The sequence below is a fragment of the Vanellus vanellus genome (genome assembly GCF_965231255.1).
Source record: "Vanellus vanellus genome assembly, chromosome: 1".
NCBI lineage: Eukaryota > Metazoa > Chordata > Aves > Charadriiformes > Charadriidae > Vanellus > Vanellus vanellus.
Genome location: NC_138905.1, coordinates 129,863,720 through 129,883,203, shown reverse-complemented (window position 1 = coordinate 129,883,203; position 19,484 = coordinate 129,863,720). Strand labels below are relative to the sequence as shown.

General features: G+C 38.4%; 1 protein-coding gene across 3 annotated transcripts in view; it reads right to left on the bottom strand.

Annotated features, from left to right (window-relative positions):
* Nucleotides 1-19,484, bottom strand: part of DMD (dystrophin) — a gene marked incomplete at both ends in the record, with an annotated part of 1,177,430 nt that overhangs the window by 130,038 nt on the left and 1,027,908 nt on the right. For all 3 annotated transcript variants that reach the window (XM_082480534.1, XM_082480533.1, XM_082480531.1), the window contains one exon: nucleotides 3,743-3,821. In XM_082480534.1, coding sequence (XP_082336660.1) covers nucleotides 3,743-3,821 — 79 coding nt within the window. The remainder of the gene's footprint in view (nucleotides 1-3,742; nucleotides 3,822-19,484) is intronic.

Here is a 19,484-nt window from a genome sequence, read left to right as displayed (position 1 = left end):
GTCACTGGTCTCCACTTGGACATTGAGACGTTGACCGCAATTCTTTGAGTGCGACCGTCCAGCCAGTTCTTTATCCACCGAGTGGTCCATTTGTCGAATCCATGTCTCTCCAATTTAGAGACCAGGATATTGTGTGGGACGGTGTCAAATGCTTTGCACAAGTCCAGGTAGATGACATCAGTTGGTCTTCCCTTATCCACTGCCACTGTAACCCCTTCATAGAAGGCCACCAAATTTTTCAGGCATGATTTGCCCTTGGTGAAGCCATGCTGGCTGTCACCAATCACCTCCTTGTTTTCTGTGTGCCTCAGCAGAGTTTCCAGGAGGATCTGCTCCATGATCTTGTCAGGCACAGAGGTCAGAATAACTGGCCTGTAGTTCCCTGGGTCTTCCTTATTTTCCTTTTTGAAAATAGGGGTTATGTTTCCCCTTTTCCAGTCAGCAGAAACCTCGCCAGACCGCCATGACTTCTCAAATATGATGGCTAGTGGCTTAGCAAGTTCATCTGCCAGTTCCCTCAGGACCCGCGGATTATCTCATCAGGTCCCATGGACTTGTGCACCTCCAGGTTCCCCAGGTGGTCTCGCACTTGATATTCACCTACAGTGGGCGGTTCTCCATTTTCCCAATCCTCACCTTTGCATTCTGTGTCATGGGCAGTGCGGCTGCAGTCCTTGCTAGTGAAGACTGAGGCAAAAAAGTTATTGAGTAGCTCAGCTCTGTCTCTGTCCCGGGTAACCAGTTCTTGCGTTTCCTTCCGGAGAGGGCCCATGTTTTCCTTAGTCTTTCTTTTCTCGCTGACATACTTAAAGAAGGATTGTTTGTCTTAATGTCCCTGGCCGGATTTAGTTCTATCTGGGCTTTAGCTTGTCTAACCCAATCCCTGGCTGCTCGAACCATTCCTCTGTATTCCTCCCAGGCTACCCGCCCCTGTTTCCACTCCCTATAGGCCTCCTTTCTGCTTTTGATCATGTCCAGGAACTCCTCGTTCATCCATGCCGGCCTCCTGGCTTTTCTGCCTGCCGCCTTCTTTGTAGGGATGCATCACTCCTGAGCTTGGAAGAGGTGATCCTTGAATATTAACCAGCTTTCTTGGGCCCCTCTTCCCTCCAGCACTTCATCCCATGGCACCATACCAAGCAGATTCTTCAAGAGGCCAAAGTCAGCTCTCCCAAAGTCCAGGGTGGTCAGTTTGCTGAGCACTTTCCTTGCTGCCTTGAGGATCTTGAACTCCACCATTTCATGGTCACTACAGCCCAGGCTACCCTTGAATTTGACCCTGTCTACCAGCTCCTCCTTGTTGGTAAGAACAAGGTCCAGCATAGCTCCTCTCCTCATTGGCTCCTCAACCACTTGGAGAAGGAAGTTGTCCTCAATGCATCCCAAGAACCTCCTGGATTGCCTATGCCTGGCTGTGTTACCCTTCCAACAGAAGTCACCCATGAGGACCAGAGTCTGTGAACGTGAGCTCAGGTCCTTGGATAACAATGCTCTGAGTTGACCTTATAAAATAAAACCATAGAGCAGAATTACCATGATTCATCTTTTCACCGTTGTGGCCACAGCTGGACTGATCCAACTTGGACTCTGTTTGCCTTGCATTGAAAGATCATTTACAAGCCATTAAATTCACCTTCATTTGACCTGCCCAAATGCGTTTGGCAACCCTTAAGTTTGACTTGTTCACCCTCGAAAGTACAGACACAGAAACAAGACTAGTGATAAATGGCAAAAAGATTCTGGCACACTCTCCTGGAGCGCTACCCCTCCAATAGATGTGCTTCTACCAGTGTAGGGATGCAGCAGAGGTAGTACACGAAAAGCATGTAAAAGCACGGTATTTTCCTCAGGTTTAGTAATAGTACATGGTACTGAGGAACTTGATGCTTATGAAAGAAGAGACTGACAGATGCACTGGCAGTTTTCGGTGACTGAACACTTATACTTGGGAAGGATTCTGTAGATATTTTCAGAGTGTCAAATACCTAAATTTTGCATGCATGCGTAAGAATATGTATTGGCACATGCATTTGCTCACACATCTAAGAAGAGAGAAAGAACAAACAAATTCACACGTCCATTTTTTTCTCAGTGATTTGTCTGTTTCCAAAGTCAACACGTTTTCACCTGGCTCCTTTTCCTAAAGTGATCCTCAAGGTGCAAGAAGTGTCCAGAATGATTTCCACTCTTTGCTGGCTCTGGTTACTACACAGAAGAATAATATACTGTCTCAATGTCTCACTAATGGTGTGTGGGCTAAAAGAGGTAACTGTCATAACACTGAGCAACTTTTAGTTTGATCTAGTTTATCAGCAATAAGGCAGAATGGGTCCAGACGTAGCTGTTACACAAGTGGCCTGGCTGCACTCAGCACTGGCACAGAACAATGACGTGCCGTTCAGTGTGATAACGTAGTTCAGGTCACTCTAGTCTTTTCCAGATTGCAATATAAGTTTGCTTAATTAGCCCTTAAAATTTAGCGTACTCCTGATGGAAGAATATGTGTCATAAGAAAAAACAGGCATCTGCTTACATATTTCATTCATGTCACATACCCATAACTCTCACACGTTCCATCTTGACAAGTCTAATTTGCGGTTATATGTGGTGACCTGACAAATTATTCCCAGTGATTAAGAGCTAATTAAAAGGGATTTTGAAAAAGTAGTAGAAATTACAAAAAATAGGGCTTATTTCTTCACAGGATCGTAATTTAATCAAATAAGATGCAGGACTGAATCATTGTGAGCCTGCATTGTGCTTATATGACACCACACCAACTCTGGTTTTGAATTTGCGGTTCACCCCACTGAGAATTTTGAGTTTTCCATTGAGATTTTCAGTGGAAAATGGTTAACCAATTAAAATTACAATGCAATGTGATCTGAAAAAAGTTTGTCCTCTACCCCACCGTGAACGTAACTATGCAATAATAGCAACATCTATTTCTGATGTCTGGATAGCTTGTCCCTCTGCATGTAGGAGACCATTATCCTGTGACTGTGTTCTGTTCTGCTGATATAATCTCTTAAGTAAAGTTTTACTGTTTACTTTCCTTAATTGAAGTACAATAGAAAAAAGGCGGCCTTTAAGAAGCGTCACTTTAGTCACTGCCTCGGAGCTTTGAAGGTGTTTCAAGTTGTCTTTCAGTGTACTTCAAAACATCCTTGATAAAAGAGTGTGTGTGGAAGTGGAGTGGGAATATTACTGGCAATTATATTTTATGCAGAGTTGTAAAAAGTTTACTTAACTGCCATCCTTCTGCCAACTTTCCCACTATGGTTTTGATCCTCTCAATACTCTAAGTGATCAAATCCTGCAAAATATTTTTCTTGCAGGTCTTATTTCGCCCCTTTTTAGAGCTGAATATTTCTTTGAACAACTAAACCAACTTAAATATTTTTTAATTCTTTCTGGTTTACAATCATCAGAAACTCTTGCAATTTCTAATATAATTTTAATTTGCTAGTCCTAAAAGGGAACCGTCAAACAATGAAGACCAGCCTTGCATTGACAGATGTATGAACAAACAGACTTGATACTGGCAGTTATTTTCCTTTTACCCTGGACTACATGAACTTATTTAACAGCCTTCTGCTCCCAGTAATAAAAAAAAAAAAAAAGAAAACCATTATAATACAGTCTAAAATAGAAACTCATACCAACAATAATCAGCACACGGCTACAAAAATATCAATTAACTGTGTGTGCAGCTGAGCAAGAAAAATGGGAAATTACTCACTGGTAAGAAAATGCTGGGAAGTGGGGCCAAAATCCCTGTGAGCTTCATGCAGTTGCCTAATGCGTTCCTCAATGGCCACCTGTTAAGAGAGGAGAAAAAAAAAATTACTCTCTTCTAAACAAGTAACAACTATAGTCAGATACTTTTTTCATTAAAGAACATTCTGTTTAAAATTAAGCAGGCTTCTGCAACAACCGTTACCCCTCAGGGCTTAACTGAGATTTACTGTGTTTTATCCAAAAGAAAGGAGGTCAGAAAAGGTTTGAGTTTTGGTGTTTTTGTGTTGTTTTTTTTTTCCCTAACTTTAACCAATGCTAGAACAAGTTGAAAATGAAAAGGCTGATAAATAAAGGTATAGCAAATTCGCCTGACTTTACGTACCTGAAGAGAATATGATTGTTGTTTGCCGATATGCAAGTCAGAAACCTTCTTCTATGGTAATACTTTTACAGATCTGCCTCAAAAGTACTTTTTGAGAATGTACTATTATCAATCTGCATGTGAAAAGTAACCTCTTTTAATGTGGGCATTTTAACCGAGTGCTAAAATGAGGGTAACCAAAGTGCATCTGGTACAAACATTTCTCTGTTCTTTTAATCAGTTAAATTCTACCCCTAACCCTTCCCTTGGAAGAGTCCTTTGAAGAACATGTTGTTCCTAATGTTTTGTTTGGTTGGGGTACTGCATGAAAACACGGATGCTAGTTGTGAGATTGGTTTCATCTTTACCCTTGAAAATCCCAGTAAAGGATCAAGCAAGCAGCCAAGCGGGGGTGGTTGCTATAAGATTCCATAGTGGTAGATGTCATTCATACAACAGTTTTATAGCCTATACGCTAAGAAAATACCATCATTAAGTTAGGCCTACGAATAGGATTAGGTAAAGCAAGGAAGAATGTTTGAAAATAATGATAGAATATTTTAGAAATGTATTAAGTAAAATAACTGCTAGGAAGCAGATTTGCTTAAATACCGCCTGTAAGAAAAAGTGTTGTATCAACACTGGCAAAGCAGAAGGTAAAAGGGATCAGTCTGTTTTTATCGTCCTAATTGTGAGATACATAACAAGGAAACAAATAGGTTGCATGAGTAAAAAGCAATCCACATTCTAAAGCTTTCAGGGATTTTTTTGGTTGGTGGTAGGAAGGAACGATTGTATAACAATTTGGCATGAATCAGTTAAAAGGGAAAAATAATGATAGAATTGACTAGCTCTTTGACATGGCTGTGTGTGTTTGCTAAACAACCCCTGCCCCCCAAATTCTTGTTTCATTAAACACAACAGAAATTTAACAACAGGACATGAATTCTTTGCTTACAGTTTCAAAACTGACACTGTGACCAAAAAGCCTCCCTTCCTTTCTTTCCTCAAGCCATTTTTCAGATGCTTTTCCTGCAGCTCCCTCAATTTCTATGCCTTCTTTGCTCCTCTGGCTTCCTATACACAGACACGATCAATGTGATTTTTTGTTAGTCCCTGCTGACCAGCACCTCCCCACATCGCTCAGCTACTAGCATACTGCCATGTAGCCTCTGTTCTTATTTCTACTATTTTCTTGAAGCCAGAATTGCTCCCAGAGCAACATTTACATTGGTAAGTTTAAGGCAGGCACATGCTGGCTCAGTCCTGTGACGGGAGCTTTTCCTGTGTAATCTTGCCGATTGCTTAGCTAGCCTAAGCCTAGGAAGATGATGAACTTTGGATAACTTCTGAAACTGTGAGCAGAAGGCAGCTGGGTAAAGGACAATGTAAGCCTAGAGTGAATTGCATGGAAAGATGTTCTGTTAAGCAGTGCTTAATACTAGGGATTAGCTTTTGGCTTCAGTTCACACCTAGTTCACAGCATAGATATAAGCTAGAGAAGTCTGTAAGTGCATAAAAAACAATGATCGGGCTGCTTCTGGTCATAAGTATCATTAGCTTAAATATAGAAACATAAACTAATGTGATTTGTTAATGTCCTTTCCATGAAGACTAGTAAGATGATCTTAAACTTATATAAAACAAACACAGGCAAATAAAATAATAAAAAAAAAAAAAACAACCTGGAAAAAATGTTAATGGAATTATATCTACTCTTTGGATTCCTCTTAAACCTCACAACATCCTTATTTGGTCATTAAGACATTATTGGTTAGTAAAGAAACATAAAGCTCCTCCTTTATATTAGTACTTACTTTTCAATAAGTCAGCTAGGATGGAAAAAGTACTTTCTGGCACGCAGAATCTCTAAAGAGAATGAGAGGTCTACAAACACACAGCAGGGAGCAGTGTTTCATATAGGAGAATGACAACAGCCCGCGTGTGGTCAGAACAGAATATGTGAACCCTTTGGTATGCGTGACCGCTGCCAGCTCACAGCCCTTACAACTTCTTTAAGTGTGCTTAAACTGAGAATTTCAATCACTTCAAAATATCCTGGTGAGCTTTGAGCCGCACAAAATTATTAAACTGCGATTTTTAGCCATGTATGCCCACCCAGCAAAATAAAATACCATACACACTTCAGAGTTAACTTTCAAACTGAACAGCCTTGGATGTGAGCCAGGAAATACCTCTGTCTAGAGGTAGATTTTGTCAATACAGAGATGAATAAAACATTGGGAAATCTTGAGTATTCTCCAGGAAATATCACCTGAGAATACAAAAAGTTATTCCATTTGGCTGCCAGGAAATACCACTTATTGGTGTATTGGCATACTACCTTTTAGGTGCCAAAAGAAGAACTCACTGTTGATGGTACAACAAGGAAGATTATTGGAGTCAGTCTCTATGAATTTTGCCAAGACTAAGACGTAAATGATAAAGTAACAGAATTTAAACCCACAAAAAACTGGGGTTATTCTGAACAATGAAAAGAACCCACCTGAACAAACTATGATTACTTAAAGTTACAGAAGAACGTGTCTCTAATGCAGTAAAATCAGAACTGGATTTGGCTTTGTGGCTTATACCCTGGAGAAGGAGAATCATATCCATCTAAGTCTTCATAACTGATTTGTGATTCTTGAAAAAGAATTCTCACTGGCATTTATTTTTTTAAAACTCATTTTCAAAACTAAGCCATAGGTAATTCCCAAATTTTAAATTTTGTCTTGCTTTCTTCCAAGTCAAGGAAAAAAGGATCCTCTAATACAAGCACAAACAGTGTCCTATGTATTTTTGTATGCTATGCTCTGAACAAACTGCAGTTTTCCTTAGAACTAAATGATGTTATGAAAGACTGGAACTGTGCGTGAAGAAAACAGCAAAATTTTCAACCCGATTCAAGCATTAATTTTCCTTGCTTTAAATGGAAGAAAATATATATACTGTTAATGAAGTTTTGCAAATACCAGTTGTCATCCCCCCACCATGTCTTTAATAGCCAAAGGAAAAAATCATGTCTTCTGACTTCAATAGTCTCTTCCTACTAGTATCAGCTTAGATAGACTAAAATGCAAAAAGTAATCAGTTTAAAGGCACTGTTACCAGTACATAATATGCAAGATGGGACTATGGATTGGATTTGGGTATCTTTTAGTTGAAACTCTCTACAGTACTTCTCCACAAGTAATATTACTAAAAAATCAGTATGTGGATTTCTAAAGTCAGTTATTACTTTATCCGAATCAAGATACAAGAATATGGTTTTAACTGACCAAAATCTTTTTACATCTGATTTTAACTTACAAAAAAAAAAAAAAAAACAAACAAAAAAAGAAATCAGGATTTTCTTTAATTGGGTTACTTCAGCTGTTGCTTTTCTTCACTGAGGGCGTATGCTTGAAGAGACGTGCATTTCCATTATTTATTTAATCTACTGTTTTACGTACCATTTAACTTCTTTCAATCATAACAAATGAAAGAACCACAGTAGTGCAGTAAACATACTTGAGCTGAAGATGGTAACATTCAAAATCCTATAGTGATTTTAAGAGATATTGACATAGAACATAAACAGCTTATGCTAAACAAATGAGCGAATAAAAAAAATATATATTTAAAGCTCCTCCCCTTTAAAGACTTTGAAAACATTTGATGAAAAAAGTTCTGTTTCCCATCATTTGAAAGCAGCCATGTGAACTGAATATATAATCATGTTCAAAGAAACAAATTATAACAGTAACAAAAGCAAAGCTATGTCATGTAGTTGTTAGGAATAGTTTGAATATACACTACCTAATGTCAGGGATCAACCTTGAAAACATTTATTATAACAGCTTCACTGAAATCAGAATAAGAATTTGACTGATTTGACTTGAGTCTACCACTAAACTCTCTCTCATTTGGTTGTGGTTTTTTTTTTTTTCAAATTTTGCTGTGTTTTAACTGAGACTATTTTCATTATATCTAAAGCATTCTTTTGTGTTTATGTCCACACTGCAAAACAGGCCTAGACCAAGAAGGAAAATTAAGTTGTTTGATTCTCAGTATTTTCCATCCACGTTCTCAAAAACTACCTAATGCCAACTATTAAGGTGCATTGGAATTGCTGAGCTATTCAGAAAGACGTGATGGAAGAAGGAGGCACATGTCAACATGTTGTTGAAGTTGTGCCTGCAAACATTGAGTGGCCTCAGCAAAGAGCTATAAAAATGTACAAATTCCGTACTGGGACAACATAATGCTCAGCCTAGGTCTAGCACTGTGTCTTAATCCTGCCCCAGTCTTCCCCATAGCTTTGATGTTCAACTGAACGAGTTCAGGAGGAAACTACCTCTGGGGTCCTTCCCTCCCAGACAGATGATCTCTGATCACGAGGCTAAAACGTGCTCTGCAAAATGAGTGGTAGCTCCAATGCTGCGTGAGTAAAGGTGACTGGTTGAATGTCTGTTTGCGCTCAGCACACTTAGAGAATTCACATTCAAAAAACTTTGCAAGGAACTTAATCAAAAGAGTCTTATTTGTGAACGGTCACAGACAAAAGGTCAATGAAGCTAGTGATTGTGTGCAGTGAGAAAACATTGGGAAAACATGGGGAATGTTTCAGGTGAATACGTGAACACCTCCACCCTTGTTAGCACTGAGGCAATTCAGAAAGAGAATTCTGTGGGTTCCAAACTCTAAGAATCACACCTGAATTAGAAGTCAATTCACTTCTCTATCACAGTCCTCTATTTGGACACACCCTTTTATAAAGATGAAGAAAAAATACTAAAATGTTAGGTATCTATTAAACACTATTTACGTACCTATCTCCCTTCTTGGTATATTCAAATAATGTCACTTGCAGTGCTTCTTAAAGAGGTCTAGCATGCAGCTGCATTTGGTTTCCTGGCCAATGTGAATGGTAAATGTGCGAATGCACTCTTGAGCAAAAGAGCCCAGACAAACACCTACAGTTCTTCCTAAATGACACCATAACAAAAACACCTTTGCTGTACTATAGCACAGTTTAGCTCAACTGCTGCCATGCCAGTGAAACAGCTGGAAAGATGCATTATACACTCACCTCTCCCTGCTTGAAAGCATTAGTATCTCGCAAAGAATATTTGCTGTAAAAAGAATTAATAATTTCCTTTTGTTCTAATTTTTAAATTGCAGTCACATATATTTGTAATATTTACATTCTTCTCAGAAGAAAAACCTGGTCTTGCAGGAGGTGTCCCTGCCTGTGGCAGGGGGGTTGGAACTAGATGGTCTTTAAGGTTCCTTCCAACCTAAACCATTCTATGAATATTTGATTAGCAAGTAAATAAAGAAGCTTATTATGAAACAAAGGTTAAATTAGCATCCCTTAGCCTCCTGTAGTGTGATCAAGTTGCCATAATTGAAAATAACTGTCAATTTTCTCCTAAATGGCTAGGAAGAGATGTAAGTGCTTCAGAAGAAACAATGTGCAGAACAAGGAATCGAAACCCATTCTGTTGATGGAGTGTTTGGTTGCATTCACTTAAAATAAAACAAAAAAGAAAACCCTACCCCCAAAACAACTCTACACATGACACCAGCAACAACATTAACTGAAAAGTCAATGTAGTTGAAAACATGAAACTAGCAAATGAGAAGTCCATGTGATTGTACATCACATATCTTTGAATGTTATATCTCTTGGGGCTCACCCTGGTTTACTTTTAGGTGGATCTCGTTGGAAATATCTTAATTTGCCAAGCAAAGTAAGGCAAAAAGTGGCTTTGTTTTTTCTTTCTATGTTTCCTCTGCACACTTTGTTACATATCTGCAATTTCTAAGTCCACTTTTGTTCTTTCTAGGAAAAAAAAAATATCTTTGCTTCGATGTCCATGGAAACAGACAGCAGCATCTACTACCCCAATTTCTAAGCCAAATCATGCTGTCAATGAAAGGACTTAATAGTGTCATGTTCTATTTTGATAGGGGATTATTAATACTATAATGGAAAAATTTTCAATTCTCCTTCTTCCCGATTGACCACCCCTAGGTCTACTGACATACCAGCCAAGGGCTAGAAACCCAACATAAAATGTAGAGAAAAATGTTTTGCTTTTTTTTTCCTTAAAAGAAAATGAAGCTTTTCCTCACCAGATTTCTCTGAATATTCTGACTTCTGAATAAAATATACCAAATATAGGCAAATATTAGAACATCTTTCAATCCACCAAGAACACAACTTCAAGTAGGGGAGGGGGAACGGGTTTTGTTAAATTCTATTTTGTCAAGTTACTTCACTTTCTAGTTTAAGATCATTGATAGAAGATTGGGGAGGTCAGTTCAGTATAGCCTGTCCCACTCAGTGCAGTTACACATTTACATTTGAGCTCAACTTCTTTAAATTATGATTCATTTTAAACACGGCAACAGCGTAAACTCTTCTGAGGTCAGAACAATATCCTTTTTGTAAGGTCATCTAAGGGCACAAGCAGCATAATATATAGGCACTAATTACATAATTATGCTGCCCTAAATGAAGGCAAATTATATGAAGGTGTGTTAGTAGCAATTTTTACTACTCATTGACATGAGACAGTAGAAATGAGATCACTAGTTAAAAAAAAGCAAAACAAAGAGTTAAGACAATTGTTGAATGGCCAAACGTGACTGGGATTCTGAGGAAAAAATGGAAAGAAAAGAAGGAAAAGAATAAAAGATTCTCATCTGAACAGCTATATTTAGTGCAGCAGCAAAATAATACACAATCTACTTTTTCAAAATTTGCTTCACCAAAGGCTGTTCTCACAAAAAGAGAAGGGCAATTTTCTGTATTAATAAGCATGCATACATACAATACTTATTTTAATAACACTCCTTTAATTCCCCCACCATATTCATAGCATTTCCACAGCCTCCTGACCTTGACTCCAATCACATCCAATTTGACTGCATATCAAAGGAAACTGGCTTCTACAAGACCCTCTTTAATGTTGCCCCGCAATTCTCCTCCCAAGAGCTGAAAAGCTTCTTTCTTTTCTTTCACTGACTCAGAGCTGCCAAAGCAGTACAAGGCTGCTCTTTACAAATCAATAAACAGGAAGATCCGATCTACTGTACTTCCAATAGCTACTGAATTCAACCACTTACTATCCCTTGTATATAAGGAGATAAGGATGGATTTAAATAAGCACACTTTGTGCTGTTAATGAGGAACAGCTGGGGAAAAGGTAATTGGTACTCATTGTTCTCAGCTGCTGAACTTCAGGTTTAAGTCTCAACATTTACTGTGTTGAAAGCACAGGAAAGGACAATTAGTTTCCTGGTGAAAAGTTCTGTAATCCAAAATATTTTTAGAGTGAAACAACAACAACAAAAAAAGATAAATGTAGTGTTACTCACAGGCATTTACAGCTGTTACAAAGACTAAATTAAAATTCCAAGATTTCTGGGTCATGGTAGGACTGCATACTTCAGCAGACAGAAATCTGAGTGACGTTATGCAATTCTCCTTTCAGTACCAAAAGAAGAAATCCTAAAATCTAGTAGTATACATGTATTGTACCTTGACTGCTTTTTTTAATCTTCAAATGAAACAAGAGAGTAAAATGTAATAAAAATTCAGGAAACATCTTAAAGCCCTGGGCAAGGAGCCTTAGAAAACAGTAAATAAAAGAACAATCTCCTATTGACTTAATATGTCTACAGTGAATAACCAGCCACTGCTTCTTAGGCTGTTGTTTTATAATCCTAAACCTGTGAATTTCAGGCTTTGTGCATCTCTACGCTTAAGGAAAGAAAGTCAGGTCTTGCGGTTTAAATAACAAAAACATTCAAATTTAGAGGGAATAAACCACTTGTAAACCCTGTGAAATCTTAAGAACAAACATCTTTAGGAAAACGATCTCTTAGAAAACATTACTTGTTTTGTTTTGTCAGAGAGGCCTAGCATTTGACATCTCCATTGCTGATGTAAAAGCCATCACATGCTGGTGGGGGTTCTGCAAGGGAATTGGCTTTCACATCCCTGTATGTTCCTTGTTTCTGTTCATGCACAGTTGTTAGGTGTAAAGTATTTTATGGAACTGATATGAGCTAAGCATGGACTCGCCTTTTAAAAGTACAAGAAACTGCTGTGAAGTCCTCCATTCTTGATCATTTTATTAAGAAAGGTTTCAAATTCTTGACTTTCCAGCCACATTAATTCTCTTTTAATATTGCTCTTTATATGTAATTTAATCAATCTGTCCCCCTGTACTCAGCACTGGTGAGGCTGTACCTTGAATTCTGTGTTAAGTTTTGGGCCCCTCACTACAAGAAAGACATTGAGGGGCTGGAGCGTGTCCAGAGAAGGGCAACGAAGCTGGTGAGGGGTCTGGAGCTCGAGTCTTATGAGGATCAGCTGAGGGAACTGGGGTTGTTTAGCCTGGAGAAAAGGAGGTTGAGGGGAAACCTTATCGCTCTCTACAGCTACCTGAAAGGAGGTTGTAGCGAGGTGGGGGTCGGTCTCTCTCCCAACAGGAGATAGAACAAGAGGAAACAGCCTCAAGCTATGCCAGGGGAGGTTTAGATTGGATATTAGGAAAAATGTCTTCACCAAAAGGGTTATCAAACATTGGAACAGGCTGCCCAGGGAAGTGGTGCTTCCCTGGAGGTTCCATCCCTGGAGGTATTTAAAAAAAATGTACACGTGGTGCTGAGGGACATGGTTTAGGGGTGGTTTTGACAGTGTTAGGTTAGTGGTTGGACTCCATGATTTAAAGGTCCCTTCCAACCCAAACAATTCAATGATTCCATGATTCTATTTTTTCTGCCAAATTCCTTGAAGAATTTTATCGTATACCAAGAAGGTAATTTTACAAATTATGATAGTTAGCAACTATTTTTTCACAAAACAGCACTGCACCAATTGAAAAGTTTTCAATTCAACAATTTACATTAGCTTCAAATCTATAAATACATATTGAAGTCCCCCACTAGATTCCATTCCAAGTGGGCTGTGGCTTGCCTAACCACATCTCTGTATGCTCAGACAGTGCCTCTATATTCCTTCCAGGTTACCTGTCTGTGATTCCACTTTCTATATAGTCCTCTTTTATGTTTGAGTTTTGCTAGGAGCTCCTTGTTCATCCATACAGGCCTCCTGGATTTCTTGCCAGACTTCCTGCTTTTCAGGATGGACTAGTTTTGAGCTTGCAGAAGGTGATCCTTGAGCATCAGCCAACTTTCCTGGACCTCCCTTCCAGGGCCTTATTCCATAGGATTCTTCCAAGCAGACCCCCGAAGAGGCCAAAGTCTGCTCTCCTAAAGTCCAGGCTTGTGGACTTATGGTCACTGCAGCAAAGACTGCCTTCAACCTTCACCTCCCCAATGAGCCCTTCCTTGTTTGTGAGTATGAGGTCCAGCAGGTCATCTGTCTTCATTGGCTCCTGTATCAGTTGTGTCAAGAAGCTTTCATCAATGTTATCCAGGAACTTACTGCATTGCTTATGACCTGCTGTGTTGTCCCTCTAGCAGATAATCAGGCTGGTCCCCCCATGGCGGCCTGTGAACATGAAGCTACTTCTAGCTGTCTGTAAAAGGCCTCAGTCAATTGTTCTTCCTGGTCAGGTGGCCTACAGCAAACACCCACTACAATGGCACCCATACTGATCTGCTCTTTAATCCCAACCATAACTTCTCAGTTGGCTCCTTTTTCAGCCCCATCATTCCTAGTTTAAAGCTCTTCTTTATTTATCTTCCGTGCAGCCCCATAAAAGATACTCTTTAGAGCTCTGACTATGCAGACCTATAGATTCAGTGATTTCTGTTCTGCCTTCAGCATAAAGCTGAAACTATATATACTCTGAGTTCTGTATTGTAAACTGGGGAAAAGAGAAACTGAAATGCATATGCTACCTTGAACCTCTGGAGGAGTATTGATCCTAAAATGAATGTAACTTTGATGCAGTCTGACATTTTCAAAGTCAGTGGGAACTGGGCGCCTGCAACTAGGGACAGAATGTATTCTGTAGTAAGTAAAACCATCTAGTATGGAGCTCAGCATGGCGTACATTCTTTCTGAGATCAAATCTTACCTTTGAGATCAAGGCACCTGCATGCTATATGCTTTGAAATTTTTCCACATGAAATTCTTTTTTTCTTTTTTTTTTTTTTTAACAGTCTACCTGTCCTTCAGGATTACTCATCATCTGTAAGACTTTTAGGTGCTATACTGTAATCATCTCTAGGTGCATTAACCAAGAGACATGTGGATCAATTGGAGTGAGCCTGGAGAAATTAACAAGAATGATGGTGACCTACCATGAAGAGTTGAGTGAGGAATTGCAGTCAAGTCTTAGAAAATCAGCAAACAGGGACAAATCTGAAATGATAGTTAGTCCTCTTTTCCTACTATGAATATATAAACTTCTGACATGACAGTGGTATTAGATCTGATTTAATTGTGCTAAAAACACGGGGTATTTGGAGGGTTCTGGATTATAAACTATGACGAGCGTTATTTATAAGAAAAAATTCTGCCATGTGCTTTCCATGTTATTTATGTTAAATATCATAGCAGCCTATTATGAAGATACATGCTCTTCAATCATTCTGTTGGGAAATAGAGGAAATTAGGAGAAACCTATTTTTCAAATCTTGGAAGGAACAGAAGGGGAATTCCTTCAGGTAGAAACAGCAGTTTTTCACCTCTTATGTCATGTGCTCTTACACCAAATTTAGGGGAAATCCTACTTCTCCAGGCCAGAAACTCAGATTACTGAAGGGGAAGGGAGGATGGAATGCAGTCTAATACAAATGATTCCTGAAACTGAAGATACGTACTATTTCACACATAAAGTTCATAATGTTTCCAGAATTGTAAAATGTCATCAGCATGTTACATTCATAAGCATCTCCCATATTTTCTGCCAATCTAAAATGATGATGGTCTCTTCCATTGAAGGCAATAGAAACACTGGGGATTTGATAGAAGCTCAGTTCCACCCTTTTCTTCCCTCTTTCACTCTGAATCTTTAGGCATTCTCATCAATTCTACATACAGATAATTCCTCAACCATTTTAAATCAACAAGGTTTCAGCAAAAAAAAAAGATAAAAAGTCGTAAAATACACTAATTCAAAATATCAAATGTAAAATAATTTGATTCTGTGCCTTCTGTGGCTGATTGCACAAACTTGATACTTCTTTCACTCCCATTTCTACCTCAAGTGAGTTTCAAGGGGTGCACTCTTATCTCTTCGGTCACATTTGTAGTAAACAGCATCCTACTCCACGGGAAGTCTTACGGATTTCAAGGACCCTATTCATGGAAAAAGTTACTGTTTTGCATGAGTGAAAGCATCTGGATTGGGACAGGAAACAGTATAAAAGATCAGCTCCAGTGAGAAATCTTTAGAAAGATGTGCTGGGGATTAAATTTTCTCTGTTCAATGCGTACAGAAAAGCAACTTGCAGCAGGGTAGTACAAGGCATTGATCTCCAAAACCTGTCTTAAGGCCATTAACATCTCCCATCACTTAAGAAAAAAAGTGGTACATTTAGATTTCAGGTACATCACATTAGAACGCATTTACACTCTTGTGATGGTTCTTAAAATAGTATACAGGCATCTCAGAGGTAGAGAAATGTTTGCAGGGCTACATTGACATTGCCCCTACTTTCTCCCTGCATTTTTCCTGCAGAGCTTCTGTTGTCTGATTATTTTGTTATCTTCAGTCTAAATATACGTTTAAGCATTTTGCAATAGGAAAAGACCGAAACGTTAATTATGACACTGATGTTGCTGAAACATTAGTCTTTTTAGGCTCTAACCATATACTGCTCCTACCCTAACACGGTTGTTTGATAGATGTGTTTCCTTTAGGCATTGCCCCTTCACTTTTGGGGCATGCATGGAAAGTAACATCAGATTTGGTCTCCTTAATACACAACTGTAAAGACACAAAAAATGACACCTTGCTGTGGCCTTTGATTTCTTTTGCTTCTCTCCTAAATACTGCTATTTCTCTTCATTATACTCTTTACATTTTTTAAATAGAACTGACTCCTTTCTATTTTGTTTAAAAATATTTCTAAAAAATTTAAAATACATTCTTATTTTTTGTACTTTATTTGAAAATGCTCTTATTAATGTTTCATAATCCATCCTTAAGGTAAAGGCCTACTGTCTTTTAACAAGATTTTAATGTGGGGTTTTTGCTTCTCTTTTTCCCTCTTTCTCATTTTTTTCTGTCATTCAACTGAAAAAAAAATCATGTTGCAGTAAAAATGCCATTTGTTTCTGAAAGGTCAGGTAATATACACAGCTTTTGTGCCAAGGGGAATGTATCTTTGGTGACTTAGGGAACTGTAACTAGAATGTCATGCAAGAAATGTTTTATTTTATAGCTGCCCCAGAACATATGCCTGCAATTTCCTCTATCAGTTGAGCATCACCAGCGAAGATTATTTTTTTTATAGATCTAGTTATATTCTCTCACTTTCATTGATCTTTTATCATATTAGCTTTATTGCTCCTTTTTCCCAGATTTGTGAATCTCCAGTGCCATCACTAGCATTGGTTTTGGGAATAACTGCTCATCACTGCAAGTAAGAAGGTCATAGCCTGGACTTGTATTTTATACAGGTTACTTCTAAGAGAAATAGAGGCTTCATTCACTATTGTCTATACTCAGCCTTACTTTTAGCTGATCACTACTCTGAAGTTTTTTCTTTGACCATCTTCAGCTTCCTTCCACTCGTATTGCCCTCTGACTCCTCTGGGATTATCACTCCATCAGTATTCAAGAGACTTCAATTTTCAGTACTCTCTTTTTCACTGTTTTCTCTTTCTTGTCTCCTTAATTTCTTGTTGAGTATCTTCATTTTGTCATTTCAAGTCACACTTCAAAACCCATGTCGCTACCCCAAATGCAAGGAAAATACATTTTTCATACATCTGCAGTAAAACTCTCAATTTTACCTGATAATGTTTATAACTGAGAGCTGGAGAATTACTTAGAATGAGTATGCTGCTACATATGTAATACCAAGCCAAAAGTATACGGCGGAGACTGTGGAAGTGAGATTGATCTGTCTTAACTGAGGAATCCTATGGTGAGACAGCCAAATCAGCCTTCCTTGATCAAAAATGAAGAGAAATATTTATCTCCTGAGACAAGTCTGCTCATACTAAGACGGACACCTTAGAGTAATCCTCTAAAAGTATGTATAAATATGACTTTTATAAAGTTTAACTTTTATAAGTATGTTTGCATGCAAAGGAGGAGGATTCTCAGGAAGACTGACAGAAGGAATGCATGGAGGAAGAGGAATACAGGAAGGCATAGGAGAAAGGGAAGGCAAGACAAAAATGTTCTTTACTGGGAGACACGATAGGGTGAGAATGCATAATAAAGTATTCTAGGTGCAGCAGAAGCTGTATTTATCCTATATCTCTTCTCTTTCGTATTTTCTGCTCTCTCTCCTCCTTTTCCTCTTTGAGAGGAACGTCATCAATAGTGATAAATCCATTTACTCTAAATAATCCTTAGTCCCAAATCTTCCCCAAACAGATCACCTATTTGGTTTCCTTTTTAGCTGCACAGGGTGAAACCAGTAAGATGATGTCAGTTCCAATACAGCGTGATCTGTTCACATTATTTGCTTGTTTCATCCATATTCTTAGGACCGGCAATTTCAAGAGTATAATACTCTGTTTCAAGACATATTAAAACTACTTGCTCAATCAAGCGCTGACAAAACAGGAGATGAAAAGCTTCATTTCATGAGATTACTGACTGGATGGATTAAACAAACTTTTCTTTTTTTGTTCCTGTCCAATGAACCTTTGAAGGTGGCCTCTCAGTCTCAATGACTCCTGCAGAATGTTCTGTATCCTAGCAGCTGCTCAAGCTTGGGAGCATCCATATGATCAGTGCTCAATGCTCCCTGTTATCTGACACTTCTTTGTACACAACTGCAGCTCCTGATTTTGCACAAAAGCCTCTTTTTGTCCCTGGGGAAGACACGCATATAGCACACTGAAAGATAATAAAATTACTCTAGGCAAATAATAGTTCAAATTGAAACAATCGCTGATAGAATTGATACTAGGGTGACTGAAGATAATTGCAAAACTCCTATAATAGTGTAATATGACTTGTGAAAGGAGCTGTCTGCATCCTGCAGCTGGTCAAAGTCTATAGATTTATGCTTTCTAAGCTGTGAGTTAAATTCAAGTGACAGGAAAGCAAAACCTAAGTTATATATAGCCCATACCACTAAACCACAATGATACAAAAGTCTTTATAATTTAAATTGGAAGATACATTCTCTTATTTCCACAGTTTAATCTATTTGAGAAGAAAAGCTGTTTGTAACTTTAAGAAAAGAAATAATATTATACTACATATTTACGGAGAATGAAGGATGGTATGTAGACAGAAGTCATACAAGCGTGAAGGATCACAGCATGTGCATGCATTCAAGAAAACCGTCACTTCACGTGTGATCGAAAAAAAGCATTATCATATAGGGCGCTTGGTAAGTGCAATAAATTTTATTCAAGTAATTCCAGTAACATTACATGCAGTTTTCATCTTAAATCAGTTGTTATTAGCCCTCTCTTTGCAAAGCTGAATACCCTATGTACCACTGTCAATCTGCAAAGGCCTCAGATGAAACAAAACTTTCTAAAATGGCTTTGTATCCCCAGATCTATCCACTTCACAGATTCAGGCTGTCCCATGAGCAGAAGGAGGGTTCTTCCCAGTGGAACAAAGCTCCAAGCTCAAAGCTTCTGCTCCAAGCAGAAGGCAGCAGAATTCAAGTTATGATATTTTGTGTTTCCAGGAAAACTGTAACTGGTCTGCACTGAATATTGCCATGTCACAGGCTTCATATTAGCGCAAACATTAAACATGCCATTTTTGCATATCAGTTCAAATACAAATGCAACACGCTGTGGAGCATAAATATCGTGGTAGGGTTGTTAAAACACATTTATCATCTGCACAGCTTCAAATATGAAAAATACACTTTAACCTCCAGATATTAAGTTACATTTTGAAAACTGCTTTGGTTCTTTATTACCGAATGCCACAAAAAACTCTCTTGAATTTACCACCTTATTTTCCCAACTCCAGCTATCTATACTTTATCACTTTTTTTTTTCACAAGTAAATGATTTATTTCTGTTTAGGCTTGCCTTATTACTCATTTGTTTCTAAGAGAAGGGAATTGAGAAATTCTAAGAATAGAAGAGAACTTGGAGAATTAAGACATGGAGAAACTGAGGTGAAGCACTGCTGAAGGGCAGTGCAACGCAACTGTTTGTGAAATGAAGCAATAATAGGAGAAAAGCAAAGACAAGATTTCCAACACAGTCTGAAACCAGCCTCCAAACCTGAATTTGCAGTATCTGTATAGT